This window comes from Tinamus guttatus, unplaced genomic scaffold (assembly GCF_059628265.1).
Source record: "Tinamus guttatus ecotype Peru unplaced genomic scaffold, ASM5962826v1 Tinamus_guttatus_pri_ptg000927l, whole genome shotgun sequence".
In the NCBI taxonomy this organism is placed as follows: Eukaryota; Metazoa; Chordata; class Aves; order Tinamiformes; family Tinamidae; genus Tinamus; species Tinamus guttatus.
In genome coordinates, this window is record NW_028289461.1 from 1 (window position 1) to 20,969 (window position 20,969).

At 44.4% G+C, this 20,969-nt stretch overlaps 1 protein-coding gene across 1 annotated transcript; it reads left to right on the forward strand.

Moving 5' to 3' along the window:
- Positions 1-252: 252 nt before the first annotated feature.
- On the forward strand, positions 253-16,901 carry PPP2R3A (protein phosphatase 2 regulatory subunit B''alpha; the record flags this gene model as incomplete). Its single annotated transcript, XM_088538124.1, has 12 exons — positions 253-513; positions 663-766; positions 2,719-2,821; positions 4,672-4,746; positions 9,055-9,141; positions 10,080-10,236; positions 10,786-10,834; positions 11,382-11,471; positions 11,876-12,051; positions 12,431-12,549; positions 13,851-13,957; positions 16,581-16,901. Coding segments are annotated over 12 exons (1,425 nt in total), but the record flags the coding sequence as incomplete, so codon positions are not given.
- Between the last annotated feature and the right edge of the window lie 4,068 nt (positions 16,902-20,969).

Genomic DNA, 20,969 nt, shown 5'->3' on the forward strand with positions numbered 1-20,969 from the left:
GTTACCTACATAAAAAGCATAGGAACTGCATAAAAGCAACTTTACATCTGGCGTGTCTAAATTTGCAGTGTTTGACGTTGCAGTAATTTTGTTGGGTTTTAATTCTTTCTTCATCATCTAGAATACAAGCTATTTTCCTGGAGCTGGAGTAGATCTCCAGAGGTCCTTTCCAGCCTCATTGATTCTGTGATCCCTCTCTGCTCTTTATTGCCATGCTGCTGAAAAGTGTTTATGTCCCTCCTCTATTTTCAGGTTCAAAACAAACCAGAGAAGAAACCGGGAACTTCATCCTCAGCCCCCTTGAACTCAGTGCTTAGCCCCTGTGCTCTTCTGCCTGTGAATAAAGCCACCAGCAGCGCCCCTTTGCCCATAAACATTCCACGTTTCTACTTCCCCAAAGGACTTCCGAGTGCCTGCACTAACCACGAGGAGGTCATCGCCAGGATTGAAGAAGCCTTTGCAGAGTTTGAAGATGAGAAAGCAAATGTCTGTGAAATGGGAAAAATTGCTAAGGTAACTTCGGGTATTTTATTTTATGGAGAGAGATACAGACTGAAAGTAAAGCTAGCAAAATAACTTGCAGCAAGTGGAAAAAAGTGGAAAAAGAACCAATATGCTTTGGCTGTTTTGTATTCCTCTTTTTTTCCTGCGTTTCACTGCAGATCTGTGGCTGCCCACTGTACTGGAAAGCACCTATGTTCAGTGCATCAGGAGGGGAAAGGACAGGACGTGTATCTGCACACTCCTTTGTAACCATGTGGAGAAAGTGAGTAGAGCAGAATGCAAAATTTTCCTTTTGGAAATAACACCAGCCTGCCCTACAAGTCTGTCTTTTTCTTCCACTAGACTTTTCAAATCATTGTCCCTTCTTTAGAGTAAAATAAAGCACTTAAAATCTCCAGAGGCTTAAATTTTCTTCCCTTTAACTTCCCGAACACCTGCTTGCTTTAGTAGTTTTTGTTACTGTTCTTCTCAAGCATAATGCATAATAAACTTGGGGGTTTCACTGTCACTTTGACATGCTTTTGTCAAAACTTCTTTTTGAAATCAAGGGCTTTGTATATATGATGCTCAGTCAGAGGTGTGAGGTGGAACAGAGACACTCTTTTCTTAATCTTTGTTCTCTCCATGGTGATTCAGTCTGACTTTACTCTGCAAAACACCTGAATGATGTCTCCACTTCGTACTTGGAAAGAGTACTTTTTGACTTAGTGGTCACTCTTTAGCTTCTTGAAATGGCCAATAACCCTGAGTTTCCAAAATATTTCCTGTGATGCTATTGTCCAAAAACGCTCTAGTTGGCCTGGTAAAACTGCAAAAAATGTCACTGTGCTCGCTAAGTTCTTCTTGACACAGACAACTTTTTTTGTTCCTTGTGTTCCTCCAATCAGTTCCAATTAATCTCTTGTGTATGATACAGCATAATTTCACTCTCTCTGACCTGCACATCCTTCAGATATTTGCAGACTGTGGTCATTCCCTTCTTCTGTCTCCTTTCAACCACAGCATTTCCAAGCCATTTTTGTAAGCTTTCCTAACTTTAATTGCTCCTTTAGAAAGTTTTCGTTTTCATCCTCCTCTGGTCTGCCAGGTCCAGAATTCTTCTCAGAAATGTGATAGGTCACAAATCAAAACCACGTTCTAACCATATGAGCACAGCCAGAACTTTAAATCAGAAATCTTTTCTGTTGCTTTTTTTCTGTTAGTTGGAGTGTATGTGAGTTTGGTGTCATGATGTGAATGTGCAGCTAATAGCTTGTTAGTCACTAGTCTTTTTTTTTTTCTCCTGAAAGATTTATTAAGAAACAAAGACCTAAAAATAAAACTTTTTTTTTTTTTTTGTTAAAGTCTCCTATTAGTAAAGACAGATGGCAGAATTATTGACAACTAGGGACATTTCAGTAGTGTGTTGCCATATGATGAGTTTATGTAGTGGGAAGTAGTCACTAGAAGTAAATAATGAACAGTGCTTTTGCATTTCCACAATTATTAAAGAATAATAGATATTTCTGAGTAATTTATTGCTTTCCTTATGTCATATGAACAACCTAGTGTTTGATACAGCTGTTTAGTAGTGATTCGCTGAATGTCAAGGAATTACTAATTTTCACAAGTATTTCTATTCCTAATTAATGAATTGTCAGTGCTGCTACTGACCAAGATTGTATTTTATATTAGAGGAGAGCAGAGACAAGATTCATTATCACAGATGCAAACTGTCCTCCTGAGGAATGGGCTGACATGCCTCTGAATATTAAACCCTGCTAATTCCTTCATTGGGCTGTTCTCCATGGCTTCCCAGGCACTGCAGCAGGATGTGCTGTCCTTTTGGAAAGTGATTTTTTTGCTTGAAAGTTTAGTCTCTGCACTTTGGCAATATTCTCAAACACTGAAACGTAGCAAAAGGTTAAACTGGAGAGCAGGTCTGTTACGGCATCTCACTGGACTGATTGATTTTTCTCTCAAAAGAATCAAAATGAATGCAGCCTTCAGTGAGAAACACCTTGTTTACAGCTACCACAAAACATGAAACACCTGGCTGCTACTGAAACATGGTGAAGAGTAAAATAGATGCTAGCATTTTGAGGTCAACTGTGCATAACAAATGGTGAAAAGTTTTTGTCATAACATGTGATAAGGCACTTCTGGGATTGCCTTTGTGGTTTGTGGTTGTTCTGTGGGACACAAAGCAGCTGAACTAACTTCTCTGTCTTGCAGGGTCCTACGTAACTGTCATGACGATGCGTCCAGGTTCACGTACCTTTTGGCGAAGCCCAGCTGTGACTGCCTAGAGCAGGAGGACTTCATCCCGCTGCTTCAGGTACCTGCAGCTGCTCAACAGGGAATGGATGGGAGGAGGGAGCAATGCTCCTTCCGTAACTTTCTTATTCCTGTGTCTTTAAATGATCGCCAAAGACACACAGGCCTTTGGTTGGACAGCACATGGGTAGAGCTTATTTTGGGTTGAAATAGAAATCAACATTTTGAGTGAGCTACTTTGCATAAGTGCCAATGCAACTCACATCCTGCTAGAGTCACTGCGAACTGCCAAACTCTTATACTCTTTTCCCTTCTTAAGATTTTTAATTGCCAGTGCCTGATAACCAGGCTGAAATTCACCTCATTTCTCTAGATAGTTATTATGAAAAATACATCACACCATGGACATTTAAGCACAATATAAAGAAAATATATTAGAAAAATATATTATGTATATAATATATATAATAAATAGTAGAAAAATTTAAAGTTGTTTGGAAAGATAATTTTTACTGAGTTGCTTAACAAGACTCTCAGATACAATAGCCCATAGAAATCTTTGTGAAGAATCCTGCAGTTCCAGTTGCTTTATATGCCACAAGACCTGTTGTTATGTGCATTTTGCTACTGATTTTTTTTCTGAATATACAAGCTAAAGCTTATGCATCTTAACTTCATTTCTTTCCTTTTGTTTTATTTACATGTGATATCTTTGCAAAGCAACTCTTAAATCAAAGCATTGTTCTGTAATTGTGGCCGCTTAGTCTCTGGATGGATTTAGCTTTTTTTAATAGTCTCCCCATAATTCAGATCCTTCTGCTCCTTTGATCATTTTTTTGAGCTTTTCCACATATCCCTAGATTGTGAACCTTGTGTTACCCACTATACAAAACCTCTGCAAAGATGCTTGATTTTGAATGATTTGATGTCTGTGCTGGATGCTTCTCTCTCCCAAGCAAAACGGGCACTGTGCTGGATAAAATTTCTCATATTCCTCATCTTTTCTCCACTGGGCACACTGCCTTTCCTGACTGATAGCAGCTCTGTTATTTGCTACTGGTGCAGTTAGAGGCATGTAAAATCTTTTTTCTCGATTGATCTAAGACTGGCCATGTTGCATCATGATATTACACCATCAGGCTAGGCATCATGTTAGGCTGCCCAAGATCTGGTCATATTACACCCCTAAGGGTGTATCGGTATCTGCTCCATCTCTTTGTCACATCTTGCTGTAGACAGGGAAAAATTTTGAGCTTTTTAAGCAAGGGAGCCAGGTAGCCACACAGCAATTACAAAGAGACTCTGATTCATTCAAGATCTGAGCTGATTCATTCAGGATCTGAGCAGTTTCTCCACAGCTTTGGTCATGCATTTCTGGGCAGACTTGACTATGAGCTAGTGTTTGGCTTGCAAAAAAAACATTGTCTTGAGAAAGATAAACCTCTCTATTTGCATCCTAAGGTTCACAAGAGCTTGTTGTGGAGGGCATAAGAAGCAACTTCCTCAACCCTTCAGAGAGTCTTAGTTTGATGCTTAGATCGAACAAGTACTCCTATCTTCAGTAAGAGAGAGAGTTGCAAAGGAGATAGTTGCATGGTCAACTATTTTTTGCTTTGTCTCATTCAGTAAAAATGAGTTTTCATTCACTCACTAACTCTCTTCCTTTGTTTTTCTGTCCTTAAGTAAATCAAAATGGCCAACAGGTGCGTATTGCCTGGAAAATGTATTCTACTTTTGCTTCTACAAGGTTCACTTTATAGAGTAAAACAAATATGTCGTTTGGGTTTTATTAATGCTGCAAATACAGTTTCAAACATTAGAGAAAATATTGGTTTGTGAACACAATAGCTTCTAAATGTTAAATAAAAGGAGAAGAAAATCTGTTTCATTGTATTTGGTCTTGCCTTGCAGGATGTAGTGGAAACACATCCTGGCCTGACGTTCCTGAAGGATGCTCCGGAATTTCATTCCCGGTATATCACAACGGTAGGCTGGTTCCTTTGATCTTCTGTATTGCAGCCATACTAACCCTTCTTTTTGCCCTGTTCTCATCAGCAAATTTTTCAGTTGTTTCAAAAAATTTAATTGTAGTGTTGCTAGTAATGAGTTATTTTAAGAACAACTTCTCCAGGTAAAAATAATCTGCCTGTGTGTACAAGAGGTCATTCAAAAGGATCGTACTGATTCTTTCTAGTCTTAAGCAAATGTAGACAACCATTTTTGGCCTTTAATCCTGACGAAGGAAAACAAGAGTGATCCTCGTTTGATCTTTGAGAGCTGTGAAGCTACCCCTAATTCTGCTGGGCTTCTGAACATGGAGGTCTTTATATTTGAAGATCTTTGTGACTTGCAAAAGACGGACACGGAGTGTCTGTGATTTCTCCATGCTGAAAAGAGCATCCATTGCACAGAGAGTGCTCCAGTCCAGCTCTCCTGCCTCTCTCTTTTGCCAGTAAGCCTCTTTCATCTTCGAATTTGAGTTTTGTGACTTTTTTTTCATTTTTTCTTTTTATCTGTAGCTCTGTTCTACATTTGCAATCACTTGTGCTTTGCCTGAGTAAGTCTCTATTTTTTTTCACCGTTTAACTTGTCTCATGCTGAGTATCAGTGTGGACGAGAGGCATACGTGTAAGATGTCTTATCTCTGCAGAGGTAACAAGTCCAAATAAGGAAAGGCCTATGGGAAAACTGCATCCCAAAAAGTGTTTCCAATTCGGTTGCCAGGGCCTGCGTGGGGGCTGGTTTTGCCAGCTATTGGCAACTGGAAGGTATCTTACTTGGCGGTCACAGGCTTGTCTCCTTCCCGTAAGGAGCAGATGGCAGAGAAACACTGTTGCTCTGGGCAAATCCTGAACCATCACAGTAATTTTTTTTTTTGAAAATGTGTAATGAGGATCAATTTAAATGTTTAGATTGACTTGAATATGACTGTGAGCGTCAGAGCATAATCAGCATGTTCCTGTGGAGTGAGACAGCAGACACGTGAAGCACAGTAACTGGCCAGAGTAGGTGTAATGTTATCCAGCAAGACATAGAGGTGCATGAACAGTGAGTGTGGAAGGTGCCTGGGGCACGTGTGCCCTGATGTTTGCTGCTTAGGGCATATAGAGGAGTGAGAGCTAGAACATTTAAGGCCGTTGGATAGAGCTCAGGGTGCTGGTGGAACCTGGAGAGATGCCTGATGCTGTTTTATGAGCGTGTAAAAGTAATGCTTATTGCATTCCAAGTGTGCATGATCCGGTGTCACAGCCTCGGGGGCTCTTCCTAGTGTGTTCTGCTTACCCGTGTCTGCGTCTGACTGCAACATCAGCCAGTTGGTCGTTGCCCCTGAGCTGCTCTAGGCACAATTCACAACTGTCCTGGTGCTGGCTGTTGCACAACAGGAGCAGCAGCACCGGTACCTTTCAAGGGAGGATGAAGGATACAGAGCAGGTGGGGATGGGACTGCTCTTTTAGTAGCTTTCTGCACTTGGGTCTACATAAGGTAGCAGAACTGGACCCTTCATGTGGACATGCAGCTTCTCAGTGCTGCTTCACTCTTCTCCACTGTGCTTTCCCACTTCAGGGAAGTCTTTTAGGCACCTTCACTTACAGCACTGTGACAGAGGTGGCTTCTGGTGGTGCTGGTGGTCAAGGTAATGGTGGGTAGCAGAGAATCTTACAAAGCTGCAATGTCCTTTGCATACTCCTCACGCTAGCAGAACAGTGCTGTTCTGGGCATCTGTGCTGACAAACTCCTCCTGATCTTGGTGTTTGCTGGACCATTTTGTTGGAGCAGAGTCACAACCTCAGGAGACAGCCCACTGGGTCAGGCTGTACCCACCAGGAATGGCAGCACTTGGCCGACTGCAGCAGTGCCCCTCCTCTGACACCAAGAATTTCTGCTCTCACACTTCCTTTCACAGACAATCTAGCACTTCTCTCTCTTTAATGCTATGAAATTGAGTATTTCCACCAGGAATAATGAAGGAAACAGCTTTGTCCCTGGATTTTGAGACTACTTGGATCCTTGTGATGCCTCCAAGGTAGAGTGCCTTATACCTACTTATAGAGACAGTGCTGTATTTGCTACAAGTGCAAGAATCACATCTTATTTTTGTGTTATAGATGAGAGCCCTAAGGAGACACTGGCTTTTGTGGTCAATACTGGATACAGCATCACACTGAAATCACCTGGAGAGAAAGCCAGCAGCCTAGTATGGATGTGTATGCACATTTTAAATCCTTCTCTGCCACCATCTGCACCTTTTAGAGGTGCCTTTTGGATACAAAATCTATAGCAGTATCTGCAAGCTCTTTTATTGCTAGGATATTAAACTACCTGTATTTCTTTCAACAGGGACCAACTCTAAAGCTGGTGAAAACGATGCAGGACATCCCATGGCATTTAATGTAAAAGCTTTAAAATATGACTGCTCCTCCCAGAGTGTGCCAGCAAGGCTGTTAGCACCACTAGCTGTTGAAAAACTGAGTCAAGGTGTCACCAATTGGGCAAATTGTGTAGCTTGCGGAAAAATGCTTTGGCTTGTGCAATGTTGTCAGCATGAATGTGAAAGGGGAGAATGCCCCACAGGGTTTAATAAAGCGTTGCTTTTACTTTCAGAAATGGTATTGGTTTTGTTCTTCCATGGGAAGACAGGGAAAAAAGCCAGGAGTTGACCCGTCAGTGCTTTTGCTAGAGTTTGGCTTGTGGCAGCAAGTGCCTGAGCCCACTTACTTGTTTTCGAAGATGGGATTATGCAGCTGCTGCTCTCGCTGAGAGACACGAAGCAAGGGACAGAAGGGGATTTGCTCTTACAGCTGGGTACTAAGATTATGGCTTGATTGGTGCAGAGAATCTCAGGCCACATAATAATATTCTAGTCTGTATTTCCTGAACGCTGTTTTTGGACAGCTTGTTTTTTTACCACCTGAAAAAGAAAGAAAGTATTGACACTGTATGCTGATCTAGGCACTGTGTACTAGCCACTGAAACTGGAACATGATTTGAATAATAAAGGCTGCACCGAGTGGTTGGACATGGGAGATAAAATGGATGGAAAATGATACCACTTTATCTCTGCCTGCTTTATTTCTACAGCTAACTGAGGAGAGAGATGAGGGAACATCTTTCTCTTTAGCACTATATATATATATATATATACACACACACACATATATATATATATATATATATATTTAACCCTGCAGGCAAAGGTGGGAGCTGCCTCTCAAGGTCCTGTTTCTGTTCTGTGCCATTTTTACTTTTGAGCCTTTGGGATGGTGGTGAACTTGCCGTGTCTCTAAGAATCCCTCGGTATGGGCAGGTGCTGGGTTGTGTGCGAGCTTAGACCCGCTTTGCCTTCTGAGTCAATCTGCAGTCTGAAAGCGAAGGCCAAACAAAGTCCACAAGTGGAGACCAGAAGGGCACTGGTCACCAGAGGTGTTAACCAAGGAGGAAGGCAAGATCCAGCTCTTTCTTCCAGTGTGTTTAAGACTAGAAAAGACTGTTGTGAATACCTAGTCTGACTTCTTGTACGACACAGGCCACAGAACATTGCTTACTGATTGCTGTTGTTAAGATTGGGGTAACTTAGAATTTATTTATCTATCTATCTGAGTTACCACACAGCTGTAGAAAGACAACCATCCTTGACTGAAGTGCTTGGGATGATATGGAGCCCTCAGTGGTGTTTTTTTGGAGTTGTCCCAGTGGTCAATTACTGACAGTGTAAAAATCTGCACTCTTGTCACTCTGAACTGGACTGTCTTCAGCTTCTGGTTATGCATTTTCTGGGAAGTGAAAAGTCCGGTTGTCCCTCATCACCTCGCTTAGCCTTTTAAGGGCCAGGATAATTATCAACAGGGATCCTGTTCAGCTGATTGCCTACTTGAATGATTGCATGGCACATCTGCTCTTCAAAAGTCCTGATTTTTTTTCCAAAGCACATAACATTGTATCAGTTAGTTAAGATTCATGCGGACTGCAGCACCCAAAGCTGGAAAAATGCAGTTTCAAAGTGATTTGGCAGCATTTTAAACACTTTCCCTGACATAAATAATACAACTGAATGCTCAGAGATGTGAATTGGGGGCAGAGAAGTGAATAACCCTGTTTCAGGAAAAAAAAAAATGCTACTTTCAAACTGCATAGCGTTTTAAGGGTAAGAGTACATACAAGCATATTCACTAAACAGCTTTCAGAAAGAAGTCCCTTTAGGACAATTGAAAAAAACAAATATTGTTCTTCTATTTAAATTCCCGAACTACTGTACTTAGATGGGTGATTTCAAGAAAACTGTTTGTGTGTTGCAGGTTATACAGAGAATATTCTACACAGTCAATCGCTCCTGGTCGGGGAAGATCACACTAACAGAACTGAGGAAAAGCAACTTCCTGCAAGTACGTTGGTTTCTGCCTGAACAGGGTATAGAGCTGGGAGATGTATTGGTTCCTATAGGTGTATATAGAGAGCCCCTGGGCTCTGGTGATGCAGACCCAAGCGCTCAGTGCAAGGGTGGGGGTGAGTTAGGTGTCCCAGTTGCCTGGCGTGGCCTGAGCAGAAGGTCAGAGCGGGAGCGTGTGCTGGGACCAAAGCCCCCTCGGGCGCCTTGGCCGGAGCAGGAGCCAAAGAGCAGAGGAAGGGAAGTGACACCCCGCAGCGCGGGGCCCACTGAGCAGCCAAGAATAGCTGGTGGGGTGCCCGCGAGCAGCGGGGAGGGGAGGACAGCCAATTTCCTGACTCCCAGCTGGCAACCAGCCCCTTGACAGTTGGTCAGCCATGTGCTGATCTCCAATTCTGCAGTCAATTTCTCTGGAAAGGGTAATAAAGGGAGCTTAGCGCCTTTGCCTGCCTATTCATCTCCTGTAGCAGGGAAGTTCAGCTCCTGGGCTACAACTTTTACTTAGGCAGTTCTTTGCTGCATGTGGCAGTGAATCAAAAGAGCGTAAACAACATATTTTGGTGAGGACTGTAACAAAAATACAAATGTTCACTCTCCAAGTGAACATCAGCTGCAAAGAAAGGGAGGGAACCGTGAAGAGTCTAAGGCTGATGAGTGACTGCTCAGAAGCTGCTTCAGCAAGCCAGGACAGTGCAGGTCTGCCACAATCTGCCTACATCCCTCCTTGCTCTTAGTTATAGCTGGATGGTCACAGCAATTGCACAACCTCCTGTTAAATAAAGAATGCAGCACTAAAGTCTCCTGCAGTGAAGAAAGGGCACACTTTGGGACAGCTCACGGAGCTGCCTTCGCCCAACTTCCACAGAGCTTGGAGCACCTGAGCTGCTGGAGTGCCTGCATTTAACTAACTTGCTGCTTTTATCCTTACCATTGCAGACTCTTGCTCTCTTGGAAGAAGAGGATGACATAAATCAGATCACAGATTATTTCTCCTATGAGCACTTCTATGTCATATACTGTAAATTCTGGGAACTGGACACTGATCATGATCTTTACATCAACCAGAAGGATCTGGCTAGGTACAGTGATCAAGGTAAGCTGTCCCCAAGCTGCTTCTTGAGCAGATGCTGTAAGTTTTCAGGCCTTGAAGGGCCATAGATAAACTAATCCCACTGTCCTGCAGTGGGATTGATATGGTTTGTGCTCTGCTAAGAAATGTCTTGTAGGGCTTTTGGAAAGGTTTCGATTTGATGCCTAATTCTTGCTTGATGGATGAACTCTTGCTGTGCACACTGAAGTAGAGCCTCCTTCACATTAAAATAGAGCCTCCTTGTACCAGCAGGATTCAGTTACGTGGCAAGTCCTGTTTCGGAGTAGTCTGTGTCCAAGAACCCACCTTACATGTAGTTGCCATGTTTTTTTGTGAAATAGAGTGTTGGGTAGGATGCAAAGGCAGACAGAACAGGAGACTTGTCCTTTCCTGCTTTTCGAGGGCTGCCAAACAGGGACTGGTAAAGTGGTTACACAGAGAGCTTGCTTTCAGCCGTTGGAAATGGCTTTCTGTGTATTTGCTGTGCATTAGTGTATTTAACATTTTCCTGTGACATGTGTGTTCATTTTCTTCTTGTTTGCTTGTCTCCAGCTTTATCAAACAGGATTATTGAGCGAATATTCAGCGGCGCTGTGGTGAGGTGAGGAATGGCAAACTGGCTGGGGAGGGAAGTGAGAGGAATTTCTGCCAGGCTGATTCGAAATATGAGAAACTCAAAAATTTCCACTGATCAGAATGATTTCCAACATGATGCTCTAGCTGGAGCTGCCTGAATGTGGAGTGTGATGGCCAGGTATTTTCAGGAAGTAAATGAAAAAATCCCATAGGACCATCCCATATAGACGTCACTGTAGAAGAAGCTGGGCATGGCAACGGGAACACACAGGCACCATGGGCATGTGCCCCCAGCAGCACAGTTTTATCAGAAAAGCTGCCAAATAAAACACCCCCAGCACTTCCCATGGGTTGGGACGTGGTCCATATGACCCTCAGCTCTGCGGTGACAGCAGGGCAGCAAATACAGTGTGTGCAAGGAAGGGCAAAAGGCCTGTTGGGCAGGGAGAACAGGCCAGATAGGTGAACATGTCCTGTTTGCTCTCAGCAGTGATTTTATATATATATATATATTTAATATGTGTTTATTAGCATTCTGAGTATTTAGGAGCCTCTTTTTTTTGTTGTTTCAGAGGAAATGAAGTTCAGAAGGAAGGCCGCATGAGCTATGCAGATTTTGTGTGGCTGCTGATCTCAGAGGAAGACAAAAGGAGTGCTACAAGGTCTGGCTGATTCTAGTGTGTCCTAGTAAGAGTGGAGATAGGAGACTTCTGTGACGTACTGCTTTCCACAACAGACAGCAGCTTGGGTTTCAGTCAGGGTTTGGAAGAAAGCACCTTACTATCAGCTCTTGGTTCAATCATTTGCCTTTCTGGATGAAAAATAGCTTAAAATGAGCAATTTTGTTTTGTTCTTTTTTTAACGCTTAATGTCTTGGTAGTAAACCCAGAATTCTTCCAGAAAATGGGTACATTCCCTTGTACACTCCCTATTCCCAAAGGGTGGCCTTTGGCAGGAAGAAAATGCCAGGCAGGAGCAGAGGGAGCCTTGCAGTGCTGCACGGAGCCTCTGGAGCAGCTTGTGCTTTCACTCGTTCTGTCTCCCACATTCTGCTGCTTTTTCCCAGTATCGAGTACTGGTTTCGGTGCATGGACCTGGACGGAGATGGGGTGCTCTCCATGTATGAGCTGGAGTACTTCTACGAGGAGCAGTGTGAGCGCATGGAGGTGATGGGCATAGAACCCCTGCCCTTTCATGACCTGCTATGTCAGATGCTCGACCTTGTTAAGCCGGAGAGGGATGGTAAGTCCTGTTTTGTGGGAGCTTCCTCCTCCTCCTCTATGGTGGCTTGAGCAAGCACTGTTGCTGTGCATCCCCTCCATCTCTAGGCAGAGCCTTGTAGAATCACAGAGCTGAAATTGCCATGGGACGTGCTGACAGTCTGGATTGTGCAACTGGATGTCCCTGTTCATGTTCCTTCACACTCATTACAGGCCTGATCCCTATGTATGCGAGGTTTTGGAATAATACTCATTTATCAGATAACTTTAAAATCCTTAATTGACTTGGGAAGAAATTTTGCAACATTGTTTAATCATGATTTTGATGAGAGCGATAGGAAACAGTTCCAGTGGCTTGCTAAATATGAATTTCGGGATAAAATAATATATTGTCTCTGCAGGAAGAGTAACCCTGAGAGACCTAAAGAGGTGCAGAATGGCTCATGTCTTCTTCAACACCTTCTTCAACTTAGAAAAATATCTGGACAATGAGCAGAGGGATCCCTTTGCAGTGCAAAAGGTACGAAGCCTTCCCAAACCCATCTTTGGAATGCAGCTGGGTATAGGGAAAATCCCTTGGCTATAAGGAAAAGCTTTCCCAGTGGGGACAGTCAGGCATTGCTACTGACTGCCTGGAGAGGTGGTTCTGCTTGCCTCTGTCTGTCTCCTGCACATAAATCTTCAAATACAGCCTGTTTATTTATTAAACTTCCAAGGATCCTGGGAAACAGCCCTAGCAGTTCTCCAGGACTGAGGAAGACCAGAACCGAGGAGGAAACAGTCCATTTACAAGAGGGGCTAAGGCAGAGATCCCAACCCTGCAGCAGTGCCACGCTTGTGGGGCAGCAGATGGAAGGTCTGACTAGTGCAGCCTGTTCCTGGTTATCAGCTGGGTTGTCCTTTTATTCACCATCCTCTCTCCCCCTCCAGAGAAAACCCAAGCGGAGGGTCTGGCTTTTGTGTTTCCAGTCTTTGCTCACTACTAGCAGCAGGGTCTTCTCAGAGCGAAGCTTTGCCAGCGGCCAGGGTGAAATAGCTCAGTGCTCCCTTGCACCTCCGTGAAACCGCAGTGCCTCGAGAGCCAGATGTGACTGCAGCTTAATGACTGTCCCCCCAGGGGACTCTCACTCTGGTCAACTAGAGCAAAGTGGTGGGGATACCAAAACCCGCTCTGGTTTCCTCCCAGCTGTTCCTACATAACCTGCTAGAGGAACTTTGTGGTTGTTGTTCTCCATCTCTTCACAATTCTAGGCTTAAGTATATCATAATCCAGAAACATTTCCTTTTCTTTTCACCCTTTTCTTTTCCTTGTGATAACAGATCATCGTAAGAGCATAATTTTACCTCCTCGATCTTTTGGTAATTGCTGAGGGGTGACTGTTTACAAGGATATTATTTTGTAGCTTTTCTCTCCTTGGTCACTTTTAATCTGCTAAAGTTGCCTGAAAGATCAATTACTATTAGTAGTTAAATAAACCATTAAGTTATTTAACAAACTACAAAGGGTACAGATGCAGCATAAGATGAGGCAGATGAGAGCAAATGTGCTGTTAACAAGGGGGGGACTGTGCTTGCTGGCAGCTCAGGTGGCACACGAACTGTCATAGAACAAGAGATGCATTTTTTTGTAGTCACGCATGTGCAGCTGTTGACAAAATCACTATTTTAAGCTATTAAGACACTATTTGACTATGTGTTTCTGTGCAGTTACCATTTCCAGCATTCGTGTTTGACGTGTGCACACGTGTCCGACGTTCAGACCTAGTGTAACGTTCGTACAGAGGTGTGGGCTCCATGTGCTTCACTGTTTGATCTCCTTAGGACATTGAAAACGACGGCCCCGAGCCCTCCGACTGGGACAGGTACGCTGCCGAAGAGTACGAGATCCTGGTGGCTGAGGAGTCCGGGACCGAGCAGCTGCAGGAAGGGTGAGCAGGGACGGCCCCGCTGGCTCGGGGGAGGTCACAAGCTCCTTCCTAGCACCCGGGGTGGCGGAACCACATGTGGCTGCTTTCTCCTGGGGCATGCTGAAGCCCAGGCAGTTGCTCCAAAAGGTTGTATTTGTGACCGAGCACTTTGGACAGCCTGAATGCTTTGTGGGCAGCCACACGCATCAGCTGCACACACTGAACAAATGTCGCCTGCTAGGGAAAAAGAACAGAGCTGTTTTCTTTTACAGCCATACGACAAAAGAGGACAAGGGACTTTTGCTAGTCCTGGCCAAGAATTGGCTGTAAGCACTGCTGCTGCTTAGCTTAGCTGGGCTGGGTACTCAGGCTTTCCTTTAGTCAAATAACACTGCATTCTGCCAAGCTTCATGCCTATTAGTCTGTGCTCTTCATAAGCTGTAGTTAAAAGTTTTAAGTCATTTACTAAGTTTTAGACGTTTTCTTTAAAACTATTGGTTTCTGCAGTAGCTATCCTGATTTTTGTAGCTTCTATAAAATTGTGGACAGACACTCCAGCTGTCCTTACATAAATTAATTACGTAGTTAATCCAGGTCTTCTCTGTGTGGCAGGCTTTCCATAGAGACTCCTAATGGATCCTCATTATAATTATCCTTCTTGAGAATACTTCTTTGGAAGCCTCTTTGTGGGTGCTGTAAGGAACAGCCAAGAAATTACTACTCGTTTAAACCACGTACATCTTCATGTACCTCAGGACTTCATCACAAACACCATTGAAGGAAAAATCCTCAAAAGATTGCATGATTTTCAGAACTCCTCATGCTGGAAATCACATAACAGCAGCACTAGCCCCAGAGAGGTGCCAAGCTGTGGGGAGCTGCATTTCCCACTGTGCCTGTGCATGCAAGGGCTGTTCCCTCACCTCCTCTGAGCTGCCTTGCTTTTATTGTGACCCTAACACTAGAAGATGACGTGACAGGATGGAAGGTAAAAACCACCCTGTCCTCAGCACAGAGCAAAACCAGGAGTTGTTAATCACCAACTTTAGCAAAAGCAGAAGACAGACCTGGCAGATGATGCTAGGTTTGAGGTGTGTATGAAATGGCTCTGTGTCTTCCTGTGGAAAGCACTACAGCAACCTCGATGCTTGCCTTTAAGAGCTCCTGAAAAGCTCTGTCGTGATTACAGGGTAAGATCTCATTTGTGGAGCATAGCAACAGACTGGGCAGGAAAAAAGTAAGGGAAAAAGGAAAACAAAGAGCTGAATGCCCAGATAAATATGCCAGAAAGAGGGATTAAGTTCTTACATACGCATGAATCCTGCTGCCCTTTGTGGGTGACAAATAGGGAGAGGAAACAAAAACAGGGAGAGGATTTTCCTCAGCTATGTCATCTTAAGCCAGGGAGACTTCAGGCAAACTGAAGCACGCAGAAACATGCACAGCACATGCCCAGGTGGGGAGTGAAGGGAGGCAAGGCCACCTGCACTCGCTGCAGCTACTGCTTAAGCAAAAACAGTCTGCAGACCGAGACCCTTCAACGTGCAGCGAGAAGAGAAACGTTAAGAAGGACTCCCAAGCACCGTCATGGGCTCTAGATCATTGTGTCCCTTCTCTCACTTGGAAGTGGAATCAGGAAGCCGGGAGAAGCACCACGCAGGTGCTTTCCCTTACAGATAAGAAAGTGGGAAGGTTCTCTAGGCTGTTTTTCTCTTTGATCACGAGATGGTAGCACAGAATCCTCTCTTCAGCAGGTCATATCGACCAAAGGGGAACTGGGACAGACCGGCAGGTAGAGGCGACTCCCGAGGATTCCCGGTGCCTACATGTGGGTCACTAAAGGAAGAACAGCAGAAGAAGTGACAGACCACCAGATAGGCACCACACACACTGAGGCCTCAGAGAGGTTCTTCTGCAGCACAATTCCATTGAACAAGTTGAAGCTATTTCAGTGCTTGCTACTGGAAGACCTGCTACGAAAGGAGAAATTTGAATTCCTTGGAAGCCCTAAGAGATTAACCTGTAGAGTGCTGAGATAGAGGTGAAGAGTTGAGGTCTAAAAACATAATTTCTCAGGCAGATGAATGGGCTGAGAGCTCAGCTGCAGAGCCCAGAACCCAGCAGGCCCGATTACTGCAACTGGCTGGAGATAGGACCACACTGTCAAACTTCCCTGAGCTCTGAACAAACACAAAGACCTTGGTATTAAACCTGAAACCAAATGAGGGAAGAGCACGATAACATGAGGACAGTTGTCCTTCGGTGCACATCAAAGCATATCCTAAGCTAGAAGACTTTTTGGAGTCCAAGTCTTTCTGAGCAAACCAAAACTCCAGCAGGACCCGAGCTGAGGCTGGGCAGCTTCACTGCTATGCTGAAATACGAACAATTGTCAGTATTTTACAAGAGCCTTAATGAAACTGTGCTCAAAGTTTATGATACCAGATGTTGCTTCAAAGTTGTCCCAGCATTTACCACTGAGCAGGGGTAGGATGCAATGACGTGTTGGCTGTCAGAAAACTGGCTACTGCCTCTCTTAAAATGTCTCATAAAAAGCCTCGACTAACATTTTGCATGTTATTGAATTTTACACTTATGCTTCAGGAGCCATCGGCTTTTCAAGACGTACCTTCTATCTTTGCAGATCATTTGAGGAAGACTGTGACGCAGATGACGTCTTATCTACCCCTGAAACTGGAGACAAGTCGGACAAACTCGTTATCGGTGATCTCTCGGCGTAGAGAAATGGAAGACGTGTAGTCGGTATCTGTCAAACTGGAGAGCAATCAGTCCGAAGACCCTTAAGTGATTTTTCTTAAATCCCTCCTTGGAGCAATGTGCTTTATTTTGTACACTGTAATTTGAGAATCCTTTTCCTCTCCCTGTGTAACTGCAATAAGGTAATTTCTATAAAAAGCTTTTTACAATGTGTTATTGTGCACGCTCATTAAAGATGGTGATTGCACCTTGTTTCTTTTATATCTTTCCATACAAACTCATATGTCCCCGTGTGTGCAGTAAGTGCCAGCATCCAGTTACTAACCACAACCACTTCCTGCAGCAGCATCAGTGGTCACTTCAGTTCAGGGCCCTGTGGCTCTTTAGCCACTAGATAGAGCAGTAAAAGGAGAGCTGCTAAATTAACCTGATTTAAATGAAAATCTAGCAGTCTTTTAAAATGCAAGTCACAGTAAATTCTTAATTTTAGTAGTTTCACCTTTTCCTCTGGAACCCAAAGCAACATCCCTGTACACGGGGAAAGCGAGGTCCCTTTTTGTGCTTTATCCCATGCGATCTTCACTTGCTGCTGCACACGTTTTGCAGCACTGCAGGCTGCAGTGTTTCTCTGAGCGTTTAAGATGCAGGTAGTTTCTCAGTATAGTCTCCCGTGCATGACAAGATCTCCTTTAGGAACACTAGTCGGGGAAGGCTCCATGTCTTTTCTAGTGTGTTTATAAGGAAACGATGCTCCTTGCTCGATGGGCTGCTCCAGCAGCAGCGCTCCTGCCTGTTCCCCACACTCCTCATCCCTCAGCTGCAGCCTGCAGCAAGCCCAGGCTCACCGAGATCACGAGGGGGAGGGAAAACAAACCCTCACCCAATGCAGGAAGGTTTGAACAGCGACATCCTTGAAGTGGTAAATGAATCCATGTGGTGTAGTGCTGAGAAATCATCTTCCTCCCAAGAAATTAGCCCTAATCTCAGAGAGGAAATGCTTGTAATTCCCTAGCAACTTCCGGCTACAAGTGCAAAGTTAACCTGACTTTCCCCTTGGATTCTCAGCCCGGGTCTCCAACACCAGTCCGGTAGGTCTTGCTGGCGCTGCTCCTCCTGCACAGCCAGTAGCTTCAGTTTGTGATTTGCACAGAGGTGATTAAACCATCTTTAAGTAGCTCTCAATTTTACCCATTGTAGCTATACAAACAGGCCTCTCCTCACTGACCTCAAGTAGAGCCCATCCATTTACTATCTTTAAGAATACTCTAATAATACTTTATGGCAAGAGTTTTGCCTCACCTTCAAGGCCAAGCGACAGAAGCTAGTGCTAGCACAATCTTGGTGCAGGAGGTGCAGTAATTTATATCATTTACCGCAGCAGAAATTCAGGTTTACTAATACATTTGAAAAGAGCCATAATTCAGCAATTTCAGGTGATTGAGGAAATGTGGCATTCTGCACTAAATCCATCAACTCGCACTGTCCTATCCTAGCTTACCTGGGTGGAAGGTCTCTGAAACTGCAGTACGAAAACAAGGTGAAGTCTGGAATTTCCCTTCCACTTCTATAGTTTTTCCTTTCGGGTAAGTCAAGAGAAGCAGACAATGATGGTCACGGCTGCGGACCCAAGCTCAGCTAAGCCGGAGCACGTACCCGTCTCAGAGGCCCCCATGTTCTCCAGGATGAAGCGAGGCAGGGCTTGCAGCACAGGAAGGTTGTAGGAAGCTGCCTCACTCCAGCTCGGCCTCCTCTCTCCAGTATCAGCCACTCTAGATGCTGCACGAAGAACATTTCTCACTGCAAATCCAGCTGAGGCTGAAGGCTGCTGTGAGCTGGATTCCTTTTTCCCTATGAATAGTCAGAAGAGTGAGGAAAATGCAATTTTGCATGATATAATTTCTGATTCTTTGTTCTCCCTAGTCTTGTTTTGCCCAGTGAAATTAAATCCTTGCTTTTTGCTTTTATATACACACACACTCTCTCCCCCGTATGAAGATGAGGAATACACTAGCTACAACGACACGCGATTCCGACTGTAACGGCACAGCAACGCGAACACAGAGCCGCTTCCGCCCGGCTGCCACCGAGCGGCAGCACCACAGCCCGGCAGCCAGAAACCACCAGCAACGCTGCAGAAAATCCTCCCTTTCTCCTAAAGGCAGCCCCGAGGTACTCCAAGTATCACTTTTCTGAAACGATATATGCCCACAAAGCCAAATAAAAAATAAAAGGTTGACGAAGTATCATTTTAATGCCATGGATTTTTGGAGTCCAGTGTTTCTAAATCATGGGATCTTAAGACTATGCAGTGGAAACGAAACTCAATGAGAACAGGAGCGGCTGAAGGAAAACCCTGTGACCAGCACCTGCCCTTTTACAGCAGCCCTTTCTCTGCACCAGCGCATGATGGTTTTAGAACTTGAATAATTAAGAAAAGGTTTGTGATACTTGACTAAAGTAGTTCGGGGACACAGTTTTATCTTTGTATTTCCCCCCCCCCCCTTTTTTTTTGGAAAAGACTTGATTTGAATTCTATTGTAATAATAATAATATACTTGGGTAGAATTTAAGATGTAACCATTATTACATTTATATAGAATTTAAGTAGTAACCTGTCCCGTACCCAGTGATGAGCTAGAAAGTTCCTATTCAACTTACTTGTTTGCTTTATCTTTACCTTCTGGTGGGGACCTTTGGGTTCCTTCTGGCTCACAGCAGGCCCTTTGCGAGATTCACGTGTCACGTCTCCAGGGGCACCTTCCTGTCAGGCGGCACCGCTGGAAGCACCTGCGTGGGAACATGGGAATTCGGCTCGTGCTGTGGCTTCCTGACACTCAGCAAAGCTGCCAGATGGCTGCATCAGTCACAGACAGAGGGAGGATTTGGGCTCTTGCAGCCCTTGCGACCCATCTCAGCGCAGAAAGCGAATCCGTCTGACAATTTACGGCTCAAACATCGTCCGAATCCAAGGAAAACCTGGAGAGCCAGGGGGTAGAAAGCGGACGTAGAACACGCTGCCTACAGCAAACCCCAACAGCCTCCCCACGCTGCCGCTAAGGCCACATGTCACCCAGGACCAAGTTACCTGTAGAGGGGCCCCGGGCGCAGCCAGCCCTGCCCCGCAGGCTCCTCGCGGCCTCCACGGTCAATTGCGCTAGACCACAAGCAGCGCCGGAAGGTCCCGCGGCAGCGGCTGCCCAGTTGCTCTGAAGTGGGAACCAGAAGCACCGCAATTATTTTGGGCAGCTTTATGATTCCTTCCATTGCCTGACTTATTCGAGAACATCTAGCCAGGAGGTTAAAAATAAAGTATAAAAAAAGGAGGGGGGGAGAGGAGAAAAAGGAAAAGGAAAAAGCCCCAGTGCAACCAACCAAAACACACCCTAATTTAAACAATTACAGAATTAGTCATTTATGGACTAAGTGCTATTTAGACAGTGATGCAACATGTGCCACATGGATGCCCTTAGCAGTTGCAAAATAGATCAGGAAACCAACATTTATGAAGTCAATCGGAATCTTCACGTGCATTTCAAGAAAACGGTAGCAGAAAAGAGAAGCTTAAAAAGGAAATAAAGCCAACCTGAACCCACCGCTTGCAATTCCACGCGAGTCACCAGAGCTCTCCTGCTAATGCTTCAAAACATGATTTATCCAAATCACCACCTTCGGGGACCGTATTTAAAGCGGCACCAAGATATTAAAGACTCCAATTGCCCCATATATAGGTGCTACCAACCTGTCTCGCCCCCCGCTCCCCGATCACTCATAAACAGAGCTGCATCAGCGGGTCACAGTCAAAGCACCAAACTGGAAAATGGTAGGAGCCTCTTGGGTCAACACAAAAATCACATCCGAGTTTAACTAAATACACTTTAATAGGACATTGTTAAATCTCATGAGGCTAAAAAACACAGATCTCAGGTACTTGGGTTGGCAAATAAAGACAAGAATACTAAAGAAGCATTTTCCACCATTTACTCATTATCAAAAATATTTTTCAACTCTTCTTGCAAAACAAAAACAAAGAAGTACAGACTGGACACGTACATCACATTTTTTCTTCCTATGGCTTTAACCCCCCACCCTACCCACCCCACAAAAAAGACGGGGGGAGAAACAAACCAAAACCAACAAAAAGAGCTGACCACGTTCACAGGAAATGACACCATGGTACACTATGAAACGAAAGGGGGTGTCATTTGTGTCTGAAGTTTTTTTGCTTATTTCTTAGGTGAGGAACCATCATTGTACATGCTTTGTGCCAAATCAAAATACACCTGACGGGAAAGCTGGGAAACACCGGAGGTCGCCT